Source organism: Osmerus mordax, chromosome 17 (genome assembly GCF_038355195.1).
Source record: "Osmerus mordax isolate fOsmMor3 chromosome 17, fOsmMor3.pri, whole genome shotgun sequence".
Classification (NCBI taxonomy): Eukaryota; Metazoa; Chordata; class Actinopteri; order Osmeriformes; family Osmeridae; genus Osmerus; species Osmerus mordax.
The window spans coordinates 1,509,509-1,533,078 of NC_090066.1; the positions used below are offsets into that span (position 1 = coordinate 1,509,509).

Sequence of the window (23,570 nt, forward strand, 5' to 3'; positions counted from 1 at the left end):
ATTCCGAGAACCAGTAACCAATGAGCAACAGTAGGAAAAGCAGAAGGATGCTTGCACCAACTGTTGCAACAAGGGTGAAATTATTTACCATGGACAAAGGATATTTTTATGTTTCAGCGAATTCTCTGCTTATGTAGCAGTGCGCAAAAGACTGGGGACAACTCAGCACATTGGACTCCTTGCAAGTGATGCTCAAGTGTCGATAAGAAACCACCTGCATAACTTTTTCACAATGGATTACTGGACTTTTGAAATTAACACAAACGTAACACAATATAAATGTAACAATTTTAGGGTGAACAATAAGTTAAAATGCAAAACCAATGAATATCTTTGATATTAAAAGTGTTCCGCTATTGTCATTTTAAATGCCATTGACAACTGAAAGAACTGAAACTGGTTTTAGCTCATCGTAGGAGTGGTTATTTAGTGTATTTTTGTACCAGAATTTTCCTATTAAAAGTTGTAGGAATCTTGTTGGCTCGTATGGGACTAAGACATTCGCGCTGTTTGCTCTTTCGGAGAAAAATGGCGGATGCAGACAACTCGGAGGTAGGCTACCCTGTAAATGATGTAAGAGTGACATTGCTGATAAAGGTCGATCGTTGTGTTCACCATCTGAATCCCAGATTGATGGTTATTCAATCTTTGTTTAGTTTTATGTTTTAATCTAGTTGATTTTGATGAACTGGTGGATCGGTATCATGCAGGAGTAGCCTAACCTCTGAGTCTCCAAAAACATGAAAATAATATATTTTCCAAACCGACCGAAGCGGGGTTTCCTTCATCAATCTAAACAATTGAGTATCATTTTAATTGATGGAATGTTTATACTACACTATATTATACCTTTGTATCTAGTGGGACAGCCAAGTCTCCTACAGTATAGTTACGCTGTCCTTGGTTCTGGAACGCACTGAACGCTTAGCAGAACGATTCAAGCCAAGTCATGACCGTCACGCAGGCAGGCGATTGAAATGCACGTTTAGTGTATTGTAATGTGAGTTTAGTTACCACGAGACACCCTGACTGAAATAGAAAACATTGTGTAACTGCCACTTTTTCTGTTGCAATTTTGACTCTCCCTCCCTCCCTCCCTCCCTCCCTCCCTCCCTCCCTCCCTCCCTCCCTCCCTCCCTCCCTCCCTCCCTCCCTCCCTCCCTCCCTCCCTCCCTCCCTCCCTCCCTCCCTCCCTCCCTCCCTCTCTCTCTCACCTATCCTGCTAATTCACCTATTTCCGCGACAGCACCCCATTCCTACCCCTGTCGTCTCCCTGTCTATCCAGCCTGCTCCGATGCCCAAACCGGTGCCTAAGACCCACCCCGTGGGCTGCCCGCCCCACACACCGCCCCACACCCCCCACGTGGCTGCCCTTCCCACCTGCCCTGGCCGGGGAAAGGCAGCCAAGCAGCTAAACCCGGAGGAAATGACATCACGAGACTATTACTTTGACTCCTATGCCCACTTCGGGATCCATGAGGTCAGTCGGGCCAAAAGCCCTGCAGCCTTGAGCTACTCTCATGTCTGCCTATTTGTGTTTCTTCTTGGATTTCATTCTGAATAGAATACCGCTTTTTGTTCATTCAGGACTAGCCTACTATAGATACAATATGCCATTCACTATTATTTTTTTTCTTCCAAACTGCATCTAAGGGTGCACATGAAGAGACTGTACCCGAGTTGTGAGCTTGTGGCTGGGATGAAAAGAAAGAGGAGGAGGGGGGGGGTGGGGGTACAGACCTGGTTAGATGAGTTTATGCCAATGTCCTTATTTAGTATGTGGGTCAGGCTTTTGTCAGCAAGCTAACCAAAGAAGTGTCCTCGTTACAAGGGAGGAAAGACACAAATGTGACTGGGTTTAAATGGGTTTAGAGAGATGGGAATCAGTGAGTCCCACAAGGCTAGGTGAGACAGACCTGCCGCTATTTAGAGAGTCCGTGCTGCTTTACACCCACATACACAATAGCCTACATATTAAGAGTAAATCACATGGGTTTGCATTATTGCCTTTATCTTTCATTTACATCCTTCCAAAACCTCATAGCTGCACTTCTATCAATCGGATCAAGGAACAAAATACATGTATAATGGTAAAAACATGACCATAATAAATCTCTTATATAGCCTATTTAGATGTAGATGCATTTGCGTTCTAAACCTCATCGACGGGCATTCGCAGTCTCAAACGTTTTGTTGTTGTTTATCCCGCTGTGTGTGGCTTCCTTAGGAGATGCTGAAGGACGAGGTGCGGACTCTGACCTACAGGAACGCCATGTACCACAACAAGCACGTGTTCAAGGACAAGGTGGTGCTGGGACGTGGGCAGCGGGACGGGCATCCTGTCCATGTTCGCTGCCAACGCGGGTGCCCGGCACGTGTACGGGGTGAGAGTCTGGCTCGTCGTTTGGACTACATTTACATTTAGTCATTTAGCAGACGCTCTTATCCAGAGCGACTTACAGTAAGTACAGGGACATTCCCCCTGAGGCAAGTAGGGTGAAGTGCCTTGCCCAAGGACACAACGTCATTTGACACGGCCGGGGAATCGATCCAGCAACCTCCAGATTTTCTAGCCCGATTCCCTAACCACTCAGCCACCTGACTCTGGACTTGGACTAAACAAGCCTCTTGTTAACCAGCCTTTAGAAAGGAGCCAAGTCGTCAAACGCTGCTAGAAGCTGTTGCTGCTGGCTACTCGGCACTCCTGCTAGCTAGCCTCTTCCCTGTGATTTTTGGACACAACTGACATTCCTGATCAGTGATCACCCCAAGACCATATAGGGGGTCAGATGGCTGAGCGGTTAGGAAATTGGGCTATTAATCTGAAGGTTGCCGGTTCGATTCCAGGCCGTGCAGAATGACGTTGTGTCCTTGGGCAAGGCACTTCACCCTACTTGCCTCGGGGGGAATGTCCCCTGTACTTACTGTAAGTCGCTCTGGATAAGAGCGTCTGCTAAATGACTAAATGTAAATGTAAATGTAATCTAATACTGCGAGTGTGTAGCGAGTGTCCTTTGTGTGTAGGTCCACTAATGTTGAGTTTAGCATTAATCAAACCTATGTGTATACTGTGCGTTTTCTGCCAACAGATTGAGTGTTCAAGCATATCCGAATATTCAGAGAAAATCATCAAATCCAACCAGCTCCAGAACGGTGAGAGAAACGACATGCAATGACGTGTTCACAACCTGGGAGCTCTATTTTATCGACCGCAAACACGTATTGGTATATTATGCTACACAGTGAATCGGTTCAGACTTATAGTTCCGGAACAGTGTTTGGTTTGGAAATGGTGCATAGTGGACCCGAAAGCCCATAATATTATCATTTAGTGGCCTTGTGTTTATTCTACGACCCAGCACCCTGCTAACATGCTCACTCACTTTAACTTCAACAAGCCTCACTGTTGACGTTCATCTGAACCGCTATTTCTCCGAGGTCCCAAAAAGATTCTAACAGTTTAATTTATATAGAATCCACACTGTAAACACTCATGGCTGCCTTCGCTCCTACGTCCAAACAAGACGTAGGAGAAGACAGCTGCATTGGACTGAGCAGAAGAAATCATTTGACCTCATCCTTAATCGTCTTTGTCACACACTCACTCAATCCCAGGCCTCAGTCACAGATGTGACAGCTTATTTGAACACCCCCAGACACAGCCATCAGTCAGTCCAGTCTCCTCCTCACTGATTGGCAGAGCCCAAGTGCCACCTTCAGCTTTCCCGTGGAGCAGTTCTGCATGTGATTGCGTAACAGACGTGATTGTGTGAATCCAGTTGGCATTAGTATCCGCAGAGTAGGCATTACTTAACCGTTTAGCTTTGGCATTTGAACATCAGGTTGAATTTTTTTTCCCCACCAGCGTTCTGTATGAGATGCGGTGTGGAAATTGGAAAGCAATTAAATGCCAGAACTGTTGTATGTTTTCCTCCTGCTTACATGAGACTCCCCTGTGCCCTGTGTGCTAGTCATTACGATCTTTAAAGGGAAGGTGGAGGAAGTGGAACTTCCTGTGGACAAAGTGGACATCATCATCTCCGAGTGGATGGGCTACTGTCTTTTCTACGAGTCTATGCTCAACACCGTCATCTTCGCCAGAGACAAGTGGCTGGTAGGTGTGTGTGTGTGTGTGTCTCACATGCTGGTAAAAGTCCCCATATATATCTTTTAGAGACAGATTGATATCTGGTTTCTACCTGTGGCTATTTCAAGGACAAAGGGTTGGTACTGAATGATCTAATGTTACTTGGCAAGGTGTACAGACAATACCTGAAATATATATGTATGTGTGTGTGTGTGTGCGGGGGGGGGGGGCATGTATATATTTAACTTGTTTCGCCTGTTCAGAAGCCCGGAGGCCTGATGTTTCCTGACAGAGCTGCTCTCTATGTGTGGCCATCGAAGACAGACAGTACAAGGACTTCAAAATCCACTGTGAGTGGAACTTTCTTTCTTTCACCAAGCCACCTGGCCACACACACACACACACACACACACACACACACACACCCCACACACACCCACACCCACACCCACACCCCACCCCACACCCACACCCACCACACCCACACCCACACACACACACACCACACACACCCACACACACACACACACACACACACACACACACACACACACACACACACACACACACACACACACACACACACCACACACACACACACACACACACACACACACACCCACACACACACACACACACACACACACACACCACCCCACCACACACACACCCACACACCCACACACCCACACACACACACACCCCACACACCACACACACACACACACACACACACACACACACACCACACACACACACACACACACACACACACCCACACACACACACACACACACACACCCCCACACACACACACACACCCCCACACACACACACACACCCCCACACACACACACCCACACCCACACACACACACACACACACACACACCCCCCCACACACACACACACACCCCCACACACACACACACACCACACACACACACACACACACACACACACACCCACACACACACACACACACACACACACACACACACACACACCCACACACACACACACACACACACACACACACACACACACACACACACACACCCACACACACACACACACACACACACACCCCCACACACACACACACACACCCCCACACACACACACACACACACACACACACACACACACACACACACACACACACACCCACACACACACACACACACACACACACCCACACACACACACACACACACCCCCACACACACACACACACACACACACCCACACACACACACACACACACACACACACACACACACACACACCCACCCACACACACACACACACACACACACCCACACACACACACACACACACACACACACACACACACACACACACCCACACACACACACACACACACCCACACACACACACACACACACACACACACACCCACACACACACACACACACACACACACCCACACACACACACACACACACACACACACCCACACACACACACACACACACACACACACACACACACACCCACACACACACACACACACACACACACACACACACACACACACACACCCACACACACACACACACACAGCCTCTAGGTTTGGCCCTACCACAGAGGAGGGTATTGAGAAGGAAGGTGGGGTCTACCCACTGTGTTTGCAACCCAAACGGAGGAGGGATGTTCGACGTTGCCAGACATGCTGGAGGAGGATCTGGTCTATTTCAAGCCCCGCTGCCTTTCACCGAGAGAGAATCTAAACACATCGAGAGAGAATCTAGACACATCGAGAGAGAATCTAGACACATCGAGAGAGAATCTAGACACACCGAGAGAGAATCTAGACACATCGAGAGAGAATCTAGACACATCGAGAGAGAATCTAGACACATCGAGAGAGAATCTAGACACATCGAGAGAATCAAGACACATCGAGAGAGAATCTAGACACATCGAGAGAAACTAGACACATCGAGAGAGAATCTAGACACATCGAGAGAGAATCCAGACACACTGAGAGAGAATCTAGACACATCGAGAGAATCTAGACACATCGAGAGAGAATCTAGACACATCGAGAGAGAATCTAGACACATCGAGAGAATCAAGACACATCGAGAGAGAATCTAGACACATCGAGAGAATCTAGACACATCGAGAGAATCTAGACACACCGAGAGAATCTAGACACATCGAGAGAATCTAGACACACAGAGAGAGAATCTAGACACATCGAGAGAATCTAGACACACAGAGAGAGAATCTAGACACATCGAGAGACGCTGAAGGGGGAGACCTTGTGTGTGTTTCGGCAGTTCTTTATTTATATCTGTGAATCGCAATTAACTCCTCAAACAGTTTAGAAAAAGGATGAGTCACACTTCCAATGTAAGGCGTTTTCACACACACCTTCAGGTACTCACTATTTGTATTGGTTTGTCGGTGTGTCTGTGCGTTCTTGTGTGTTTGCGTGTGTGTTTACGTGTGTATGTGCCTCTGCAGGGTGGGAGAATGTATATGGCTTTGACATGACCTGCATCCGTAATGTGGCGATCAGAGAGCCCCTGGTGGACATGGTGGACCCCAAGCAGGTGGTGACAAACTCCTGCCTTGTAAAGGTCAGTGTGTGTGTGTGTGTGTACGTGCTCTTGTATGTGGCGAGCCCAAATCATTTAGAATGACATGGAAATGAGAAAACGTGTGTGTGCGCGCGCATGTTCGTGAGTGTTGCGGAGGGGCTGGCTGTGCCGGCCTGCAGGCTGAATCATAGTGGGTTGACTAAGAACTGTGGTAGCGGGACACATGACGCGTGTAGCGTCTCCAACTACCCGCTACTCCAGTCCTCAGCACTGTAGCCCTACAGAGAGAGAGAGGAGGGGGAGAGGAGAGAGAGAATCGGGAGAGAGAGGAGGGGGAGAGAGGGAGAGAGAGAGAGGAGTGGAGGGAGAGAGAGAGAGAGAGAGAGAGAGAGGAGGGGGAGAGGGGAGAGAGAGAGAGAGAGAGAGAGAGAGAGAGAGAGAGAGAGAGAGAGAGAGAGGAGGGGAGAGGGGAGAGAGAGAGAGGATTGGGAGGAGAGGAGGGGGAGAGAGGGAGAGGGAGAGAGAGAGAGAGAGAGAGAGAGAGAGAGAGGAGGGGGAGAGAGAGAGAGAGAGAGAGAGAGGAGGGGGAGAGAGGGAGAGAGAGAGAGAGAGAGAGAGGAGAGAGAGAGAGAGGAGGAGGGGAGAGAGAGAGAGAGAGGAGGGGGAGGATCGGGAGAGAGAGGAGAGGAGAGGGGGAGAGAGGGAGAGAGAGAGAGAGGAGGGGGAGAGAGAGAGGGTAGAGAGAGAGAGAGAGAGAGAGGAGGGGGAGCAGAGAGAGAGAGGAGGGGAGAGAGGGAGAGAGAGAGAGAGAGAGAGAGAGAGAGAGAGAGAGGAGGGGGAGAGAAGAGAGAGGAGGGGAGAGAGGGATGAGAGAGAGGATCGGGCGAGAGAGGAGGGGGAGAGGGCGGAGCGAGGGAGAGAGAGAGAGAGAGAGGAGGGGGAGGAGAGAGGTAGAGAGAGAGAGAGGTAGAGAGAGGTAGAGAGGGAGAGAGAAAGATATGGAGAGACAGAGAGTCTACGTGGTGTGTGTGTGTGTGTGAAGCACCACTTTAGGAACACAATTTACAATATTCACTCACTTCTCCATAGAGAGAGGGTTACCGTTAGTAACATGAGGGCCAATCACAACCAAGAGTAATCTGGCAGTGTGAAACGCGGTGGGATGCAAAAAAAAGTACATTTCTGAAATTGAAATGTCACTTATGCGATATCCGCCTTGGATTGTGATGAGCCCAAAATAGATCAGTCCTCCCTATCCTCCGCCCCGTCTAGACCAGGGAGGTCTCAGCACGCTAGCCCTACCTGCTCCATCAGATTATTGATGGTGTGTGTATGGGACCTGCCACGGGTGGGACAGATTATGATTTAACACCACTGTCCTCCCCAGCAAGGATCGGTCAGGGAACGTTGTGGAGGGAAAACTAGAACGTCCCAGCCTGTGAGAGGTCCTGCTGGCTGGCTGGATGAGGGGCGTGAGGTCCTGCTGGCTGGCTGGATGAGGGGCGTGAGGTCCTGTTTATCAGAATCAGAATCAGAAAGGGATTTATTCGCCATGAAAGTTTGCACAGACAAGGAATTTGCTTTGGCAGGAAGGTGCATACAATAAACATATACCTAAAATTTAAATATGTGGACTAACTATACTAAGGGTACATAAACTAGCAGTACTAAGTGGGATAAATATAAGTTGCCGTAAATTACAATATAAAAATACAAAAATACAAATATTACAAAAAATACAAATGTACAAGATACCATGTTGTGGTGCAGTGCAGTTTATCTGGGCTGGATGGCTGGCTGGATGAGGGGCGTGAGGTCCTGTTTATCTGGGCTGGCTGGCTGGCTGGATGAGGGGCGTGAGGTCCTGCTGGCTGGCTGGATGAGGGGTGTGAGGTCCTGTTTATCTGGGCTGGCTGGCTGAGGGGCGTGAGGTCCTGTTTATCTGGGCTGGCTGAGGGGCGTGAGGTCCTGCTGGCTGGCTGGATGAGGGGCGTGAGGTCCTGCTGGCTGGCTGGATGAGGGGCGTGAGGTCCTGTTTATCTGAACTGGCTGGGTGAGGGGCGTGAGGTCCTGTTTATCTGGGCTGGCTGGCTGGATGAAAAAAAGAATCGATTGGTGGAAGGATTAACGTTCGATTCTTGTTTTCCTTCATACAAATGACGTTTAAGGGTTTAGGCGTGATGTGATTTAGTAATGGTTGATTATTGTTTTGAATTAACAAGCAAACACATCAACGTTATTTAACAGGAGATGAGCATTGGAGGAGGAATACTCAGCTTCAGTGTGACATTATACATCCAAGCCTGGGACACAGGCCAGAGAAGAGCTATTCACACGAAACCACTGAACCCTGACAGGGAAGAGAACAGGAGGATGATGAACTGACTGGGAGGGAGAGGAGGGGGGAAGCAAAGGAGGAGGGAGGGGTGGAAGAGAGGAGAGGAAAAAAAGAAAAGATAGAAGGAGCGAAAGGTTTTTGAACCAGAGCAATCTGCCGTCGTCGGCTCATGTGTTGAACGAAACAAAAGCCATGGTTGCAAAGCATGACTGGATGCTGTGATTCATCACTGCCATACAATCCAACACAAAGGAAGTTCAGGAAGTGGATTCAGAGCACTGCACCTTTTATCTAGACAGACCAAGGGTGTTAGGTTTCACTATACATCACTTTTTGAAAACGGCAAATCCGTACGGCCGCATCCTCAGTTATCAAAAAAACGGTCTCGGAGACCGGCATTTTCTTTGCTCTCTTTCTGTCGATGTGAAGGTGAAAGGTCATCCCTTCCTGTGTCTCTAACGTGTCCTTTCTCGTGACCTCTGACCCAGGAAGTGGACATCTACACGGTGAAGCAGGAGGACCTGTCGTTCACCTCGGCCTTCTGTCTGCAGATCCAGAGGAACGACTACGTCCACGCCATGGTCACGTACTTCAACATCGAGTTCAGCAAGTGTCACAAGAAGACCGGCTTCACCACAGGTTAGGCCTCATCTCAACACACAACACACAGGCTACTTATTAACAAACTGTCATTTGAAACAACATTGTGCTATGATGTGTGACTTATAGATGTTAGTAGTGGCACATGTGCATTTCCAGACTATTCCTCTGATTGCAGTTCTTGGCTGCCCCCTGGTGGTGGTTTTGAACACTGGTCAAGATTGTTAACGCCCTGTCTGTCTTAACGGTTTGCATCTAAATGTGTTGTGTTACGTAACGTTATGTACATGTTTTCTTCCACTCTCTGCTTACGTAACTATTAGTAAGGGAGGGTTTTAGTTTGTCTTTCCAACACCCTCTCTTCAATTTTCCTCTCCTTCTTTCTCCATGATCTGTTTTTCACCCTAACCATCTACATTCTCGCCCATCTCCTCTTCATCCTTCTTACCAACTTCTCTTGCATCCTTACATCTCCCACCGTTCTTTCTCCCCTTTTCCTGGCTCATTTTCTTGACTTTCCATCCTCTCTGTTGTCTCTCCTTATCCTGTTTCCCTCTCTCCTCCCTCTCTCCTCCCTCCCTCTCTCCTTGCTCCCTCCTCCCTCCCTCTCTCCTCCCTCCCTCCCTCTCTCCTCCCTCCCTCTCTCCTCCCTCCCTCTCTCCCTCCCTCCCTCCCTCTCTCCTCCCTCCCTCTCCCCTCCCTCCCTCCCTCCCTCCCTCCCTCCCTCCCTCCCTCCCTCCCTCCCTCCCTCCCTCCCTCCCTCCCTCCCTCCCTCCCTCCCTCCCTCCCTCTCTCCTCCCTCCCTCCCTCCCTCCCTCCTCAGCTCCTGATGGCCCCACCACCCACTGGAAGCAGACTGTGTTCTACATGGAGGACTACCTGACCGTGAAGAAGGGAGAGGAGATCTTCGGCAGCATCACAGTGAGGCCAAACGACAAGAACGTGGTGAGCATCCCCAGAGCTAGTACACAGACGCAGGTACTCACCTGCTGAGGAACTGATGTGTCCTCAGGGCGCCCCTGGTCCTCAGGGCGCCCCTGGTCCTCAGGGCGCCCCTGGTCCTCAGGGCGCCCCTGGTCCTCAGGTCGCCCCTGGTCCTCAGGGCGCCCCTGGTCCTCAGGGCGCCCCTGTCCTGCATGTTTTAGATGTTTTCCTGCTCCAACACACCTGATTCAAATGAATGGTCATAAGCAGGCTTCTGCAGAGCTGGATAACGACCCATTCATTTGAATCAGGTGTGTTGGAGCAGGAAAACATCTAAAACATGCAGTACAGGGGTGCCCTGAGGACCAGGGTGGCCTGAGGACCAGGGTTGGGAACCACTGGTTTAGAAGACTGGTAGAAAGTAGTAGGTATCTCTCTAAAAACACATTTTAACCTGTTACCATTTAACTGTGGTACAAGTGTTACAAGTGCAGATTTCTCTCTATAGTCTCTCTCCCCCTATCTCTCTCTCTCTCTACAGTCTCTCCCTCTTTCGCTGAGTTCTAAGTTAACTCTCATCTTCTATTACAGCGTGATCTAGAGTTTACGTTTGAGCTGGACTTTAAAGGGCAGCTGTGCGAGGCGGCCATTTCCCACGACTACAAGATGCGCTAACGAGCCAGTAAAGGAGGATGACTATCTGCCTCCAGTCCCTCTGGACACGCCCTGAGAGGGCACAGGGGGCCTCCTATTGGTTAGAAAGAGCCGTGAGACGTGTCTGATTGGACGTTTCTGGGACCTGAATGACCCAGCGACCTGAGCAATAGCTATATCGTTTGCCACCGATTTCTTGACAGCTAAGTTTTTTTCCTGGCAACTCTGAATGTAATATCCTAAATTAACTTGATTTTAAATTGATTCGATTATTTGAACTGCTGTCAGTGTTTTGAGTCAGGTAACAGAGGAATTTGAATTGAAGTCGACGCTAACGTCCTTGCAACGAAATGATCCACTTTACACAGTGGAAGAACCCTGGGGAATTCTTTCAGAAATAAAACAATATTAGAACTATGAAAAGGGTAGTATCCCATACAGGAAAGTAAATGTTTTTTTCAAGTGTTATGTTGTATTGTGTATTTTGTTGTTAGGTTATGAAGGTATTTGGGAGTCAGGTGGCTGAGCGGTGAGGGAGTCGGGCTAGTAATCCGAAGGTTGCCAGTTCGATTCCCAGCCGTGCCAAATGACATTGTGTCCTTGGGCAAGGCACTTCACCCTACTTGCCTCGGGGGAATGTCCCTGTACTTACTGTAAGTCGCTCTGGATAAGAGCGTCTGCTAAATGTAAATGTATTTGAAAGATACTTGCATGTTTAGGGTTTCAATATTTATAGATTTCATAATATGATTTTATCTGCTACTTGAGGCAATTCAATTAAAGTTTTCCAACCTACAGTGCCCTAAAGAATGAGCACAAAGTCACAGTAAGTTGGAAATGCGAATAACATTTTAAGTGGTTTAGCAGGATGGTGTGCAAGAGATGAACAACTGAATAAATGAATAAAAAGACAAAAGAATAGCAGTTATTTAATGAAATAATTGATATTGAATTATGATCAATTCCTATAAACATGACTAATGTTTGTGATAATGGTGATTAATTTGATCAAGATCACACTCTTATTTACACATTGAATTTCATGTTCACCTAATCAAAATATGTATTTTATTTTAATATACAATAATTTCTTGATCACATTTCAAACATTGTCCGCTCATAAATTTCTATTTCTCAAAAACACATATATATTGTATATTAATGTCATGTGTGATAATCTAGGTTATACATTGTATAGACATTGAGAGCTGCATCTATGATTTGTCAAATGTTTTGCACTTTATAAAAACATTAAGTAGTAGTATTCTATTCTAGCTTCAGACATTTACAACTCAAAGCTTTACACAAGTCACAATTAAAGTCAAGATTGAAGCATAGATTTAATTAAAACTTGCTTATCCATCTTTAATCGTTGTAGGTTATAACTTTACAACACTTTTCTTGAAAACAAATTTAAACTAAGAAACACTTAAACACCATAATATGTGTGGGGTTGTGTGTGTGTGTGTGTGTGTGTGCATGTGTGTGTGTGCGTGTGTGTGTGTGTGCATGTGTGTGTGTGTGTGCATGTGTGTGTGTGTGCGTGTGTGCATGTGTGTGTGTGTGCATGTGTGTGTGTGCGTGTTGTCAGTTACAGCAGGCCTTCTTCTTAACAGGCAGGGCACTCAGGAGAACAGTCGTGTCTCTCACCCTGTCCTCCTGATCTTTCAGGACCCTGTCCACAGAAACACTGCACTGAAACACCTCTTTATCGCATGAAACACTGCACTGAAACACCTCTTTATCACATGAAACACTGCACTGAAACACCTCTTTATCGCATGAAACACTGCACTGAAACACCTCTTTATCACATGAAACACTGCACTGAAAACACCTCTTTATCGCATAAAACACTGCACTGAAAACACCTCTTTATCGCATAAAACACTGCACTGAAAACACCTCTTTATCGCATAAAACACTGCACTGAAAACACCTCTTTATCGGCACAGAATGCTAGGATTCTTCACCCTTAACTATCACCTAGCCTATTAATAACAAAAAGCCTGTTTCAAGTGTATTTGTAAACTCTTACCTGGCCAGATGTGTCAGTGATTCGGCGACGTTGTAGCCAGTGTAAGCACTGACCTCGAAGAATAGCACCTTGGATTCCTACAGAGGACATAGAGGTTACACATCGTCATATTAACAACACTCCATTGAACTCGCTACTCGTTCCTGACACAAACCAACACACAGATCACCCTTTCTTCCTTCCTATTTCCATTTAAATTAATTTGTTAAGTCCACAAGTCCGAGTTATTTGTCTTCTGTCTCTTACGGACTGTTTATCCTGAGAACAGTACCCATTATTCCCAGCCTGCCTGCCTTGTCCACAAGTTTCTCCGAGAGTTTGTATTTGCCTCCCGTCTCTGCTGTTGCGTGATCCGACTCACCTGAGCTAGCATGTCGGCTTCTTTGAAAGACACCTCCCTCTCCGCCAGCATGTCCATCTTGTTGCCTAGGAGCAGGATGGGAACACCCTCTCCTGCGGCCTCCTGGGAAATGTAGTACGGGAAAAAGACGATTTGATTCCTCCTTCTTGATTTATTAATGAATGAGTTGTAGCCTTACGATGCTATCAGTATGAACACATGCATCCCAGCCTGTCAAAACCACAGCTACGCCACTTTTCATCGTTTAAAACAAAGTCAAGGTTGACGTTTACCTGAACGTTGGCTAGCCAGGGGCTCACGGCCTTGAAGCTGTCCTCCACTGTGACATCATACATGACAACCACTCCATCCGCCTTACGGAAGAACTGCTTAGTGATGCTGCGATACCTGTGACATCACCAACAAGGAGTCAGGAAAGTGGACAGGACTTGGTTGGGATGCTATCATTTGGCTATGTGGCTTTCAGTCAGAAGTTAAAAAAAATAAATGAAGAAAAAAAAAATGTAGAAAAAAAGTTAGAAATGTTTTTTTTCTTGGCTAGTTTATCTGAGATTTGAAAAGTAGGAAATATAATTTTGCCAGCTTATCCAAGAGTTGAAAAGTTAAAAATCTCCTTTTGCAAGTTTAAGATTAGAAAAGTTAGAAAAGTCATTCGCCAGTTTATCTAAAAGTAGAAAAGATAGAAATGTCATGTTGCCGGTTTATCCAGGAGTAGACCAGCAGGGGCGTCTCTCACCTCTCCTGGCCTGCTGTGTCCCACAGCTGCATGGCCACCTGCGTGTTGTCCAGGGTCAGAGTCTTCACACTGTAGTCAATACCTAACACACACAATCAAGTTCTCACTTAGGAGTCACCTTTATCCAGAGGGGTGAAGGAGAGGATTTGAACCTGTGATCCTCTTATCTGCAGTCAAATGCTGAGCTGTAATCATCCCATGTTGTAACAGAACACAGATTAATAGAAACCTGCTTGTCTAGATATACGGATATATAATATTCTGACAGATTTCGACGAGGCCAGTTCGATGATTACATTGAAGAAATTCAATAGGAAAGTAGTTCATGTTCGGTGAGGTGTTTAAATGTCTTGTAGAAGAGTTGAGTGGCTCGTTTTAGGAAGGCAACTCTGGGGTTTGAGATGAAAGCCGCGAGGGTGATTGATCTGACGTGACATAAGCAGGGGTACAATGTGCGCTGAGGAACCAGGGCAGTGTGACTCCACAAGCTCTTTCATGTGATGTTCAGCTCCCCCTCCATCTTCTGAACACACACACACACACACCAACGTAATCTTGAAAGAATGATTGAATAGTTTAGCTAGTTCCTATCCCCTGCACACTAGCTTTCACACCCCCAAACCAAACATGACCTATTATGCCATCATGACACACACGCGACAATTATAAAAGGTATTTCGTCCTACATCACATCCATACCTCCTTTGCAACACTACCATGTGATCCCTCAAACCTAAATAATCACACACACACACACACACAGACACACACACACACAGACACACAGACACACACACGTGGCTGCTATACTCTCACCGACTGTGGCAGAGGTGGCAGGGTGGAATCGCCCTTCGCAGAAGGAGCGCAGCAGGGAGGTCTTCCCCACGCTGGAGTTCCCCACCAGCACCACCTTGAACAGCCGGTCAGGGACCGACACCATCCCCTCCACCATCCTCTGACCAGGAGGGATGGAGAGAGAGAGATGTAGAGAGAGAGAGATGTAGAGAGAGATGTAGAGAGAGATGGAGGGATAGAGAGAGAGATGGAGAGAGAGAGATGGAGGGATGGAGAGAGAGATGGAGAGATGGAGAGAGAGAGAGATGGAGAGAGAAATGGAGGGATGGAGAGAGAGATAAATGGAGGGATGGATAGAGAGACAGAGAGAAATGGAAGGATGGAGAGAGAGACAGATGGAGAGAGAGAGATGTGGAGAGAGAGGGAGGGATGGAGAGAGAGATGGAGAGATGAAAAAAGTAAACTACATTTACTATATGCAGTACCAGGCAAAAGTTTGGACACATTTTCCCATTCTGTACTAACTTTACTTTAATTACTATAAACTGCTGAACTTACATGCTGGGTCTCCTTGCCCACCGGCTGTCCGCGGGGCGTGGTGGGGGCTTTCCTGGCCCTCAGGAAACGAGACCTCTTCCCGGCCAAGGGGAGGGCCAGTCTAGAGGCCCGGACGGGGGTCTGAGGCACAGGGGGGTCCGTGGCTAAGACATCCCTCATCTCTGGATCCTCCTCTTCGTCATCATCATCGTCATCTTCATCCTCCTCGTCTTCCTCGCTGAGCTGGTGGAGGAGAGGCTGGGGGCCTCCGTGCAGGAGGTGGGGGAGGTGATCCTCCTCGATGGAGATGACCCGACGAAGGGGCCACCCATCTGGGGGTGCGTCCAACATGTCCGCCTTCCTCTCCGTCTCCCCCTCCCTCTCTCCGCCCGTCTCCAAGCTCGCCATCGTGGCTCCCGTCATCCCGAACACTTCTCTCGCCCCGAGGCCTTTCACCTCCGTCTTCCCAGCAGGCTCCGGGGCAGGGTGTAGGCTAGCGTAGCCGTTAGCGGGCCCCGGCTGGGTAGCAGGGAGGGGCTGCTGATAAAGGGGGGGGGTGTTGTCATCCTCGCTAGAGGAGGAGGAGAGAAGGAAGACGATCTGAAGGTGTTCTATAGGAAGTGCCTCCAGAGACTGATAGGAATCGTCCGACATTAGGGCTCTTAGAGACGGAGAAGAGGAGAAACAGAGGATATCTGATCAAAGAAGGACGGGCCGATTGGTAGGAATTTTGTTGTTGTTGATTTGGGGTGTGGAGATTTTCAAATCCAAGGCACTCAAAACAAGGTTTAAGTGAGTTTTAGAATTTACTGTCCATCCAATGAATTATAAATCTGTTTGTAAATAACATATACTGTCTTATCTATTGTATTACAGCACAACTGTAGATATAATGCATACTAGTTTAATAAATATTACACTCCCAAACTAAACAGTTCCCAATCAAATCCACTTCATAGTGCCTTGGACACATTCGTTTGTTTCTTTATTTGATTTGTGTTCAGCATCCTCTGTTTCCCCCTTAATCCAATGTTTCATTCCACGACCTCTCCTCAGGACGGAATCCTGATCGCAACCACATCTGACAGGACTGATTCCCCTTCAGAGCAGCGCAGAGATAAAAGACCCACCTTTTCACCGGCTGGCTGGGCTCCGAGAACAGATTACCCAGACCAGATCTCTGTTTCTGCTTCTTCCTGAGGGAGTTCCTGGGTTTCTAATGGATTGGAGAATTTACATCAGCGTTTGATTACATATCATGATGTTATTAATTTCATGGTCTCAGAATGCTACTTATTCGCCAACAGGTGATGAAATGTGTTGTTCTCTACTCACAATACCGTAGCAGATGTCTCGTTCATCTTTTAGGTGTTTGTTCATCTCTCTTTAAAGAAGGGGAAATAATGGGGCTATTGTTATAAAACAAGATGTTTAATTGTACATTTTCTTTGTGTGTTTGAGTGTCTTTTACCTCAAGAGGTCTAGCTGTTTCATGAGACTCTGTTTCTCTCTCTGAAGACCTTCAGTGACTCGGTACATTTCCCTGAGGAGACAGAGGACACACCAGCGACTGTGACCGAAGCGTTCAGAAGATAAAACTGTAATTACAAGAGACAGATCAAGTTTGTCTTTACTGTCTAAGCTGGGAAGTTCAGTAGAACAATCTGTAGGGTACGTGTGTCCGTCAGTGTGTGTGTGTGTGTGTGCTCCTACATCTCCCTCTCCTGGTGCAGGCTGTGTGTGTGTGTGTGTTCCTACATCTCCCTCTCCTGGTGCAGGCTGTGTGTGTGTGTGTGTTCCTACATCTCCCTCTCCTGGTGCAGGCTGTGTGTGTGTGTGTGTGTGTGTGTGTTCCTACATATCCCTCTCCTGGTGCAGGCTGTGTGTGTGTGTGTGTTCCTACATCTCCCTCTCCTGGTGCAGGCTGTGTGTGTGTGTGTGTTCCTACATCTCCCTCTCCTGGTGCAGGCTGTGTGTGTGTGTGTGTTCCTACATCTCCCTCTCCTGGTGCAGGCTGTGTGTGTGTGTGTGTTCCTACATCTCCCTCTCCTGGTGCAGCCTGGCCGCCTGGCCCTGCAGGAGGGTCAGCTGCTCCTGAGCGAGGGCCAGCTCCTGGGACGTGTTGTCCAGTTCCCTGGACAGCTCCTCGTTGGTCGTCTTCAGCTTGACGTTCTGGGTGCGGCTCTCCTGCTGCTCGCTGCTCAGATCCCGACACTCGCGCTCCAACTGGGGAGGCCACGCCGGGGAAGGAGAGACACAGTCAAGGTCATATTTATCAGTAAAGTTGGATAAATTCTGGAAACCTTCGGGGGGAACACTTAGTGACTGCTTCGCTCTCCCTGACACTTCTCTCCATCTTCTCTCAGTCAGAGCCACACCCTAAACCTTAATCCTATTTGGCACCCATGCGTGTTCCATGCATGTTCCAAGCGTGTTCCATGCTTGTTCCATGCGTGTTCCATGCGTGTTCCATGCGTGTTCCATGCATGTTCCATGCGTATTCCATGCGTGTTCCATGCATGTTCCATGCGTGTTCCATGCGTGTTCCATGCATGTTCCATGCGTGTTCAGATGACTACCTGAGCGTCCTGCGTCCATCAGTCACTCACCCTCCTCTGTTTGTGGAACAGATGTTCCAGCTCCCTCTCCTTGCTGGACAGCTGGTGCTCCAGGTCCTGACTGCGCGACTGCAGACGCTCAGAGTCCTGGATGGAGGGGGGCGGGGACAGGAAGTGAGGGTCGTTACACAGGAAGACAACGTAGCTAGGTGGAGGGAGGGAGGAAGGAACAAGTAGGGCCTAATCCCAGATTAGGAAACTATTTTGCCAGACTGTGATCTATCATGAGTGGTTTGTGTGTAGTCTAGTATTGAGAAGACTCTTCAAAACATCTATGTAGATGTATAGTGGTTTATATTCTAGTACTAAGATGACAGTAGGATAGATAGTCTGTATCTACATTACCTTGAGTAGAATCCGGTCCTTCTCGTTCTTGATTTGCAGCTCCATCTCTTCGTAGAGTCGTCGTATCTCTGTGTCGTGTGTGGCAGCTTTCCTGAACACAGACATGAAGTACACGAGGTGAGCTTTATTACGGAACAAAAACATAAACAAAACAAATATCCCCCTCGACCAGATGCTGTTCTGGACGTTCAACAAGGGAGGCATTGTACCGATTCAGATAATGAGATCTGAGGGGCATGTGTTGGTATTACGTTAACAGTTGTTTACAGTCTCCCCCCCCCCCCATCTGTATTCACACAAACACACATGTACAGACACATGCACAAATCTACACATGCAGATCATTACATTGTTAAACCCACCCACCCACACGTAAACGAGGAACGTCCAACAAACAGGCCTTTCATTCATGGTTCTTACATTCCTCCAGCATTCTTTAGACAACCAATTAGCAAACCTGTAGAGACTCAAGTCCTCTTAGGGTTAGGGGTGGTTACCACACGGTGCCATGGTAACGTGCTAAACACAGCCAACCCCCAGAACACACGAACATGAACGCACATCAGGATCTTTCTCATCATTCACAACATCCGAACCCCAAAAACCTGTGTCCCGATGGGCTATGTTACCCGAAGGCATAAGATTTAATGCAGTTTTCACGGTGGCTGTCAGGGTTCTCAGCGTTATATCGTGCCTGGGATTACACGTCATTTGAGAGGGATAAGGGGAGCATGCTATAGGGGCTTACAGTAACCCCTCCTGGGGTGCAGGGACACGGGCGCAGGGACACGGGCGCAGGGACACGGGCGCAGGGACACGGCCGTGGGGACACCGGTGCGGGGACACGGGCGCGGGGACACGGCCGCAGGGACACCGGCGCAGGGACACGGTGCACGACGCAAGGCAGCCACACAAACGCGTCGCCACAAGTCACCGGCTTCTCCTGCAGGTTCACCAACTGTCAAACCGAAGCTTTGGGTGAGAGGTTTTCAACTCGGGTCCTCGTGCCACCCTGTCCTGCATGTTTTAGATGGCTGAGCGGTTAGGGAATCAGGCTAGTAATCTGAGGGTCGCTGGTTCGATTCCCGGCCGTGCGAAATGACGTTGTGTCCTTGGGCAAGGCACTTCACCCTACTTGCCTCGGGGGGACTGTCCCTGTACTTACTGTAAGTCGCTCTGGATAAACTGCTAAATGACTAAATGTAAATGTTTTAGATGTTTCCCTCTTCAAACACACCTGGTTCAAATGAATGGGTCATCATGTAGCTCTGCAGAAGCCTGGTAACAACCATTAATTTGAGTCAGGTGTGTCGAAGAGGGAAACATCTCAAACATGCAGGACAGGGGGTCCCTGAGGACCAAGGTTGGAAACCACTGCTGAGGACACTGGAGCGCATTTTTATTTTGTCCTCCCCACCTCTGGAGGGCACTCTCCATCTCCCTCCTCTCCTGGTGGGCCTCCTTGATCTGGGAGGTTACCCTGGACAGGAACTCCTCGAAGTTGGACAGGAGATGAGGCTCGTCTCTCCTCAGCCGGGCCCAGAGACTACGCACCTCCCCTGGACTGGAGGAGAGAAAGTTTGAGTCTCTCCTCACATATCTCGACCCGTCATCTAGGTAGCAAAAACAACAGTCTACGAACTAGCTTCCAGTCTGTAAAAAGGTTATCACAAATGCATGTGCTGCATTGAAGATTATTTACTTCCTCACCTACGGAAAGGAAATCACACCTAGAGGTCACACATATTCCGCTAGCTAAGAGAATACCAGAACAGGGAATAAGGTTGGTCAGATGGCTGAGCGGTTAGGGAGTCGGGCTATTAATCAGAAGGTTGTTGGTTCGAATCCTGGCTGTGCCAAATGACGTTGTTTCCTTGGGAAAGGCACTTCACCCTACTTGCCTCGGGGGTAATGTCCCTGTACTTACTGTAAGACGCTCTGGATAAGAGCGTCTGCTAAATGACTACCGTAATTTTCGGACTATAAGGCGCACCATTATATAAGCTGCAGCAGCTAAATGTCTGTTGTTAGCTTAGCTGCTATCACAAAGAGATCAGCATAGAGATGTGGCAACGCGTGGCAATCATTTAACCACTTAACTTTGGCTATTTTTTTTAAACCTTGAAAAAGTGTGCACCGCTAGTGGCCGTTAGCTGTAAAAATCCATAGATTTTTCCATAGAATCCATAGATTAGCCGCACCGTTATATAAGCCGCAGGGTCGAAAAATTGAAACAAAGGCGCGGCTTATAGTCCGAAAATTACGGTAAATGTAAATGTCAGGTGAGCTCACTCCTCAAACACGTTGCTGGCTCCCAGACTCTCCAGCAGCATGCAGAAGTGCTTCTCCTCCTCGTCCTCTCCCCTGGTCAGCTTCGCCTCCCATTGGTTCTGGTACAGGGATTCCGGAACCCTGGGTGCAGGGGCGGGACTCTGCTCGTCAGCCAATGAGATCCTCCGGCCGTGCAGGAACTGGCCTGAGGACACGCCCACATCAGGAAGTACCACAGCAGTGAGACTGTTGTTACCATGGAACTGTTGTTTGAGTGAATATACTGTATTCATAAACAAGTTGATACATTGTCAGAAATCAACCTATCACAGCAGAGCTACGGGGGAAACAGGAAATCAACCTATCACAGCAAAGCTACGGGGGAAACAGGAAATCAACCTATCACAGCAGAGTTATGGGGAAACAGGAAGCAGAACCTACTGAACCCAGTAGAGAACTCTCCGAGCGTGAGGTAACCATTACGGTCCACATCCAAGGAATCAAACACATCTTCCAGTTCCTCAGCTGAGAGGGGGAGTTCTCTATGAAGCCTCTGTAGGGATGACACACACCCACACACACAGAGAGAAGCTCACAATTACAAGGTTCAGTCAATAATCTGCAGTTCACGCATGCAATAATTCACACACACCCAAGGCTAAACATATATTCAACATAAAGACAAAAACACTATTATGCAACATTATAATATACGCATATCCTTCTATCATTTGTTTCCCCTCTGCACAACGATAGAATGGATCGAGTATTCAATAGGGTTAGGATCAATGGTTTCCATTTCTATTTTTGTGAAGTGTACTTGAGTGTACTGTTTGTTTATGTGTGAGCTTGTGTAACCATGAGTACTAGGTTAATTAATTGATTGTTTATGTGTGTGTGTGTGTTTATGCTGTGGGTCTGGGTGTATAATCCATTGAGCAGAGAGCATGTTTCTAAACACATCAAAAGAATGGTAATATTGAGTGGCTGCTTCAGAGTGTGTGTGTGTGTGTGTGTGCGTGTGTGGAGGGTCCTTCATAAAGACAAATATAAACATGAAAGCACAACGACAGAAGAGTAGAGGAAGCCAAAGACCAAGAACACAGAGCACTTCATGTCTGTCTGTTAACACACTCCGTTTCAGAAACCCTATTGGTCCCCCACCTTCTTATTCCCAACCAACAACAACACGTCACAAACACACACCCTTCTCAGAGATACAGTTGCTTAGAGACGTCTTGTCTGTCTATGCTTGTGTGTAGGTGTGATTACAGAGGCGCTGGATGTGTGATTACATCCAGGACCCTGCTTTACCCAGCACATCCAGGACCCTGCCGTACCCAGCACATCCAGGACCCTGCCGTACCCAGCACATCCAGGACCCTGCCGTACCCAGCACATCCAGGACCCTGCCGTACCCAGCACATCCAGGACCCTGCCGTACCCAGCACATCCAGGACCCTGCCGTACCCAGCACATCCAGGACCCTGCCGTACCCAGCACATCCAGGACCCTGCTGTACCCAGCACATCCAGGACCCTGCTTTACCCAGCACATCCAGGACCCTGCCGTACCCAGCACATCCAGGACCCTGCCGTACCCAGCACATCCAGGACCTTGCTTGCCCACCCCTCTCTCCTGACTCACCCTCATATCAGTGCGTGTGATGAATCCTTTGCCCTCCATGTCGCAGGTCTGGAAGAACTCTTTAGTCTTGTCCAGCATGGCGATGCTGCCCCAGTCTGAGCCCCTCCGCTCGGGGGCCGAGTCTCTGGTCTGGCTCCGGCTCTCCTCCGCCATCTCAGGGACTCTGGGAGCGTGGTGGGGTCGGGAATCAGACATGGCCGCCTCATTCGCCCTCTGTCTTCTCCGTGTGGCCCGTCGGCATCGTGGAGAAAGGATGTGACCTCATGAAGTTAGAACCAGGAAGACTGCAGGAGTTTGGCCAATCAGAGGATTAGCTATTGTGCATTGGGGTGCTTTGGTCCTTGGCAATGCAAGTTCCTGTGAAGAAGAGATACCAGTTTTTATTCGAGGTTATGTGCGTTGGAAAATGTACTACGAAATGTTCTGCATTCAGGATTTTGTCGTTTCATCGAGGTTACAAGTTTGTGATGTTTAAACTATGCCGTAAGTTTGCAAGATTCCAGCACCCAAACAGCTGTTTCTGCAGTGCTGAACTGGTCTGACATCACCAGACCAATCAAACATGAGCTCACAGCTTCATCTGGTTCCCAGGCTAGTAGCCTACTGATAAGTCCAGCACAGTGAATCAGCACAGTGATCAGCACACAAACTAAAGCCACACATTTCCCCTTCTCACAAGCCTGACCCTCACAACTTCCCATGGTGTAGGTAAACATACCGTATAGGCTTATTATAATACCCCTTAGTATACAAAACACATGACTATGTTAATTCCTTAGAAAACAAATATATATGTATAGTTGTGTATTTGCAGATGGTTTGAACTCATTCGATTTCATTCTAAATGGTGGAAATTTTTGTTTTATACTTGTGCCAACTTCAGAGGAACTTTTATGTGCTTGAAATAGCAACTCTAACCAACATTTGTGACTACTCAGGAGTTGTAGTTTGCCATTGCCAGACTAATTCTCAAATAAACCATAAGCTTGCAGATGGGTCTGGTGCCTGGGCTACAGGAGTTCATCATCTGTCTCCTTCAGACATAGA

General features: G+C 48.0%; 2 protein-coding genes across 2 annotated transcripts; one reads left to right on the forward strand and one right to left on the reverse strand.

The window, feature by feature from the left end:
* Nucleotides 1-461: 461 nt before the first annotated feature.
* On the forward strand, nt 462-11,856 carry prmt8b (protein arginine methyltransferase 8b). The gene is given in 12 exon segments (XM_067254547.1): nt 462-552; nt 1,247-1,480; nt 2,228-2,314; nt 2,316-2,384; nt 3,090-3,153; nt 3,972-4,114; nt 4,351-4,393; nt 4,396-4,437; nt 6,583-6,698; nt 9,486-9,636; nt 10,421-10,542; nt 11,113-11,856. Coding segments are annotated over 12 exon segments (1,221 nt in total). The 5' UTR covers nt 462-486; the 3' UTR covers nt 11,197-11,856.
* An 858-nt stretch (nt 11,857-12,714) lies between these two features.
* cracr2ab (calcium release activated channel regulator 2Ab) lies at nt 12,715-22,718 on the reverse strand. The gene is made up of 17 exons (XM_067254738.1): nt 22,524-22,718; nt 21,318-21,429; nt 20,898-21,081; nt 20,023-20,169; nt 18,606-18,696; nt 18,252-18,347; nt 17,681-17,868; nt 17,114-17,185; nt 16,978-17,026; nt 16,773-16,858; nt 15,664-16,303; nt 15,127-15,265; nt 14,311-14,392; nt 13,847-13,961; nt 13,575-13,676; nt 13,214-13,290; nt 12,715-12,850 (listed from the first exon to the last, which is right to left on the reverse strand). The coding sequence occupies exons 1-17, from the start codon at nt 22,716-22,718 to the stop codon at nt 12,763-12,765; spliced, it is 2,463 nt and encodes an 820-aa protein (XP_067110839.1). The 3' UTR covers nt 12,715-12,762.
* Between the last annotated feature and the right edge of the window lie 852 nt (nt 22,719-23,570).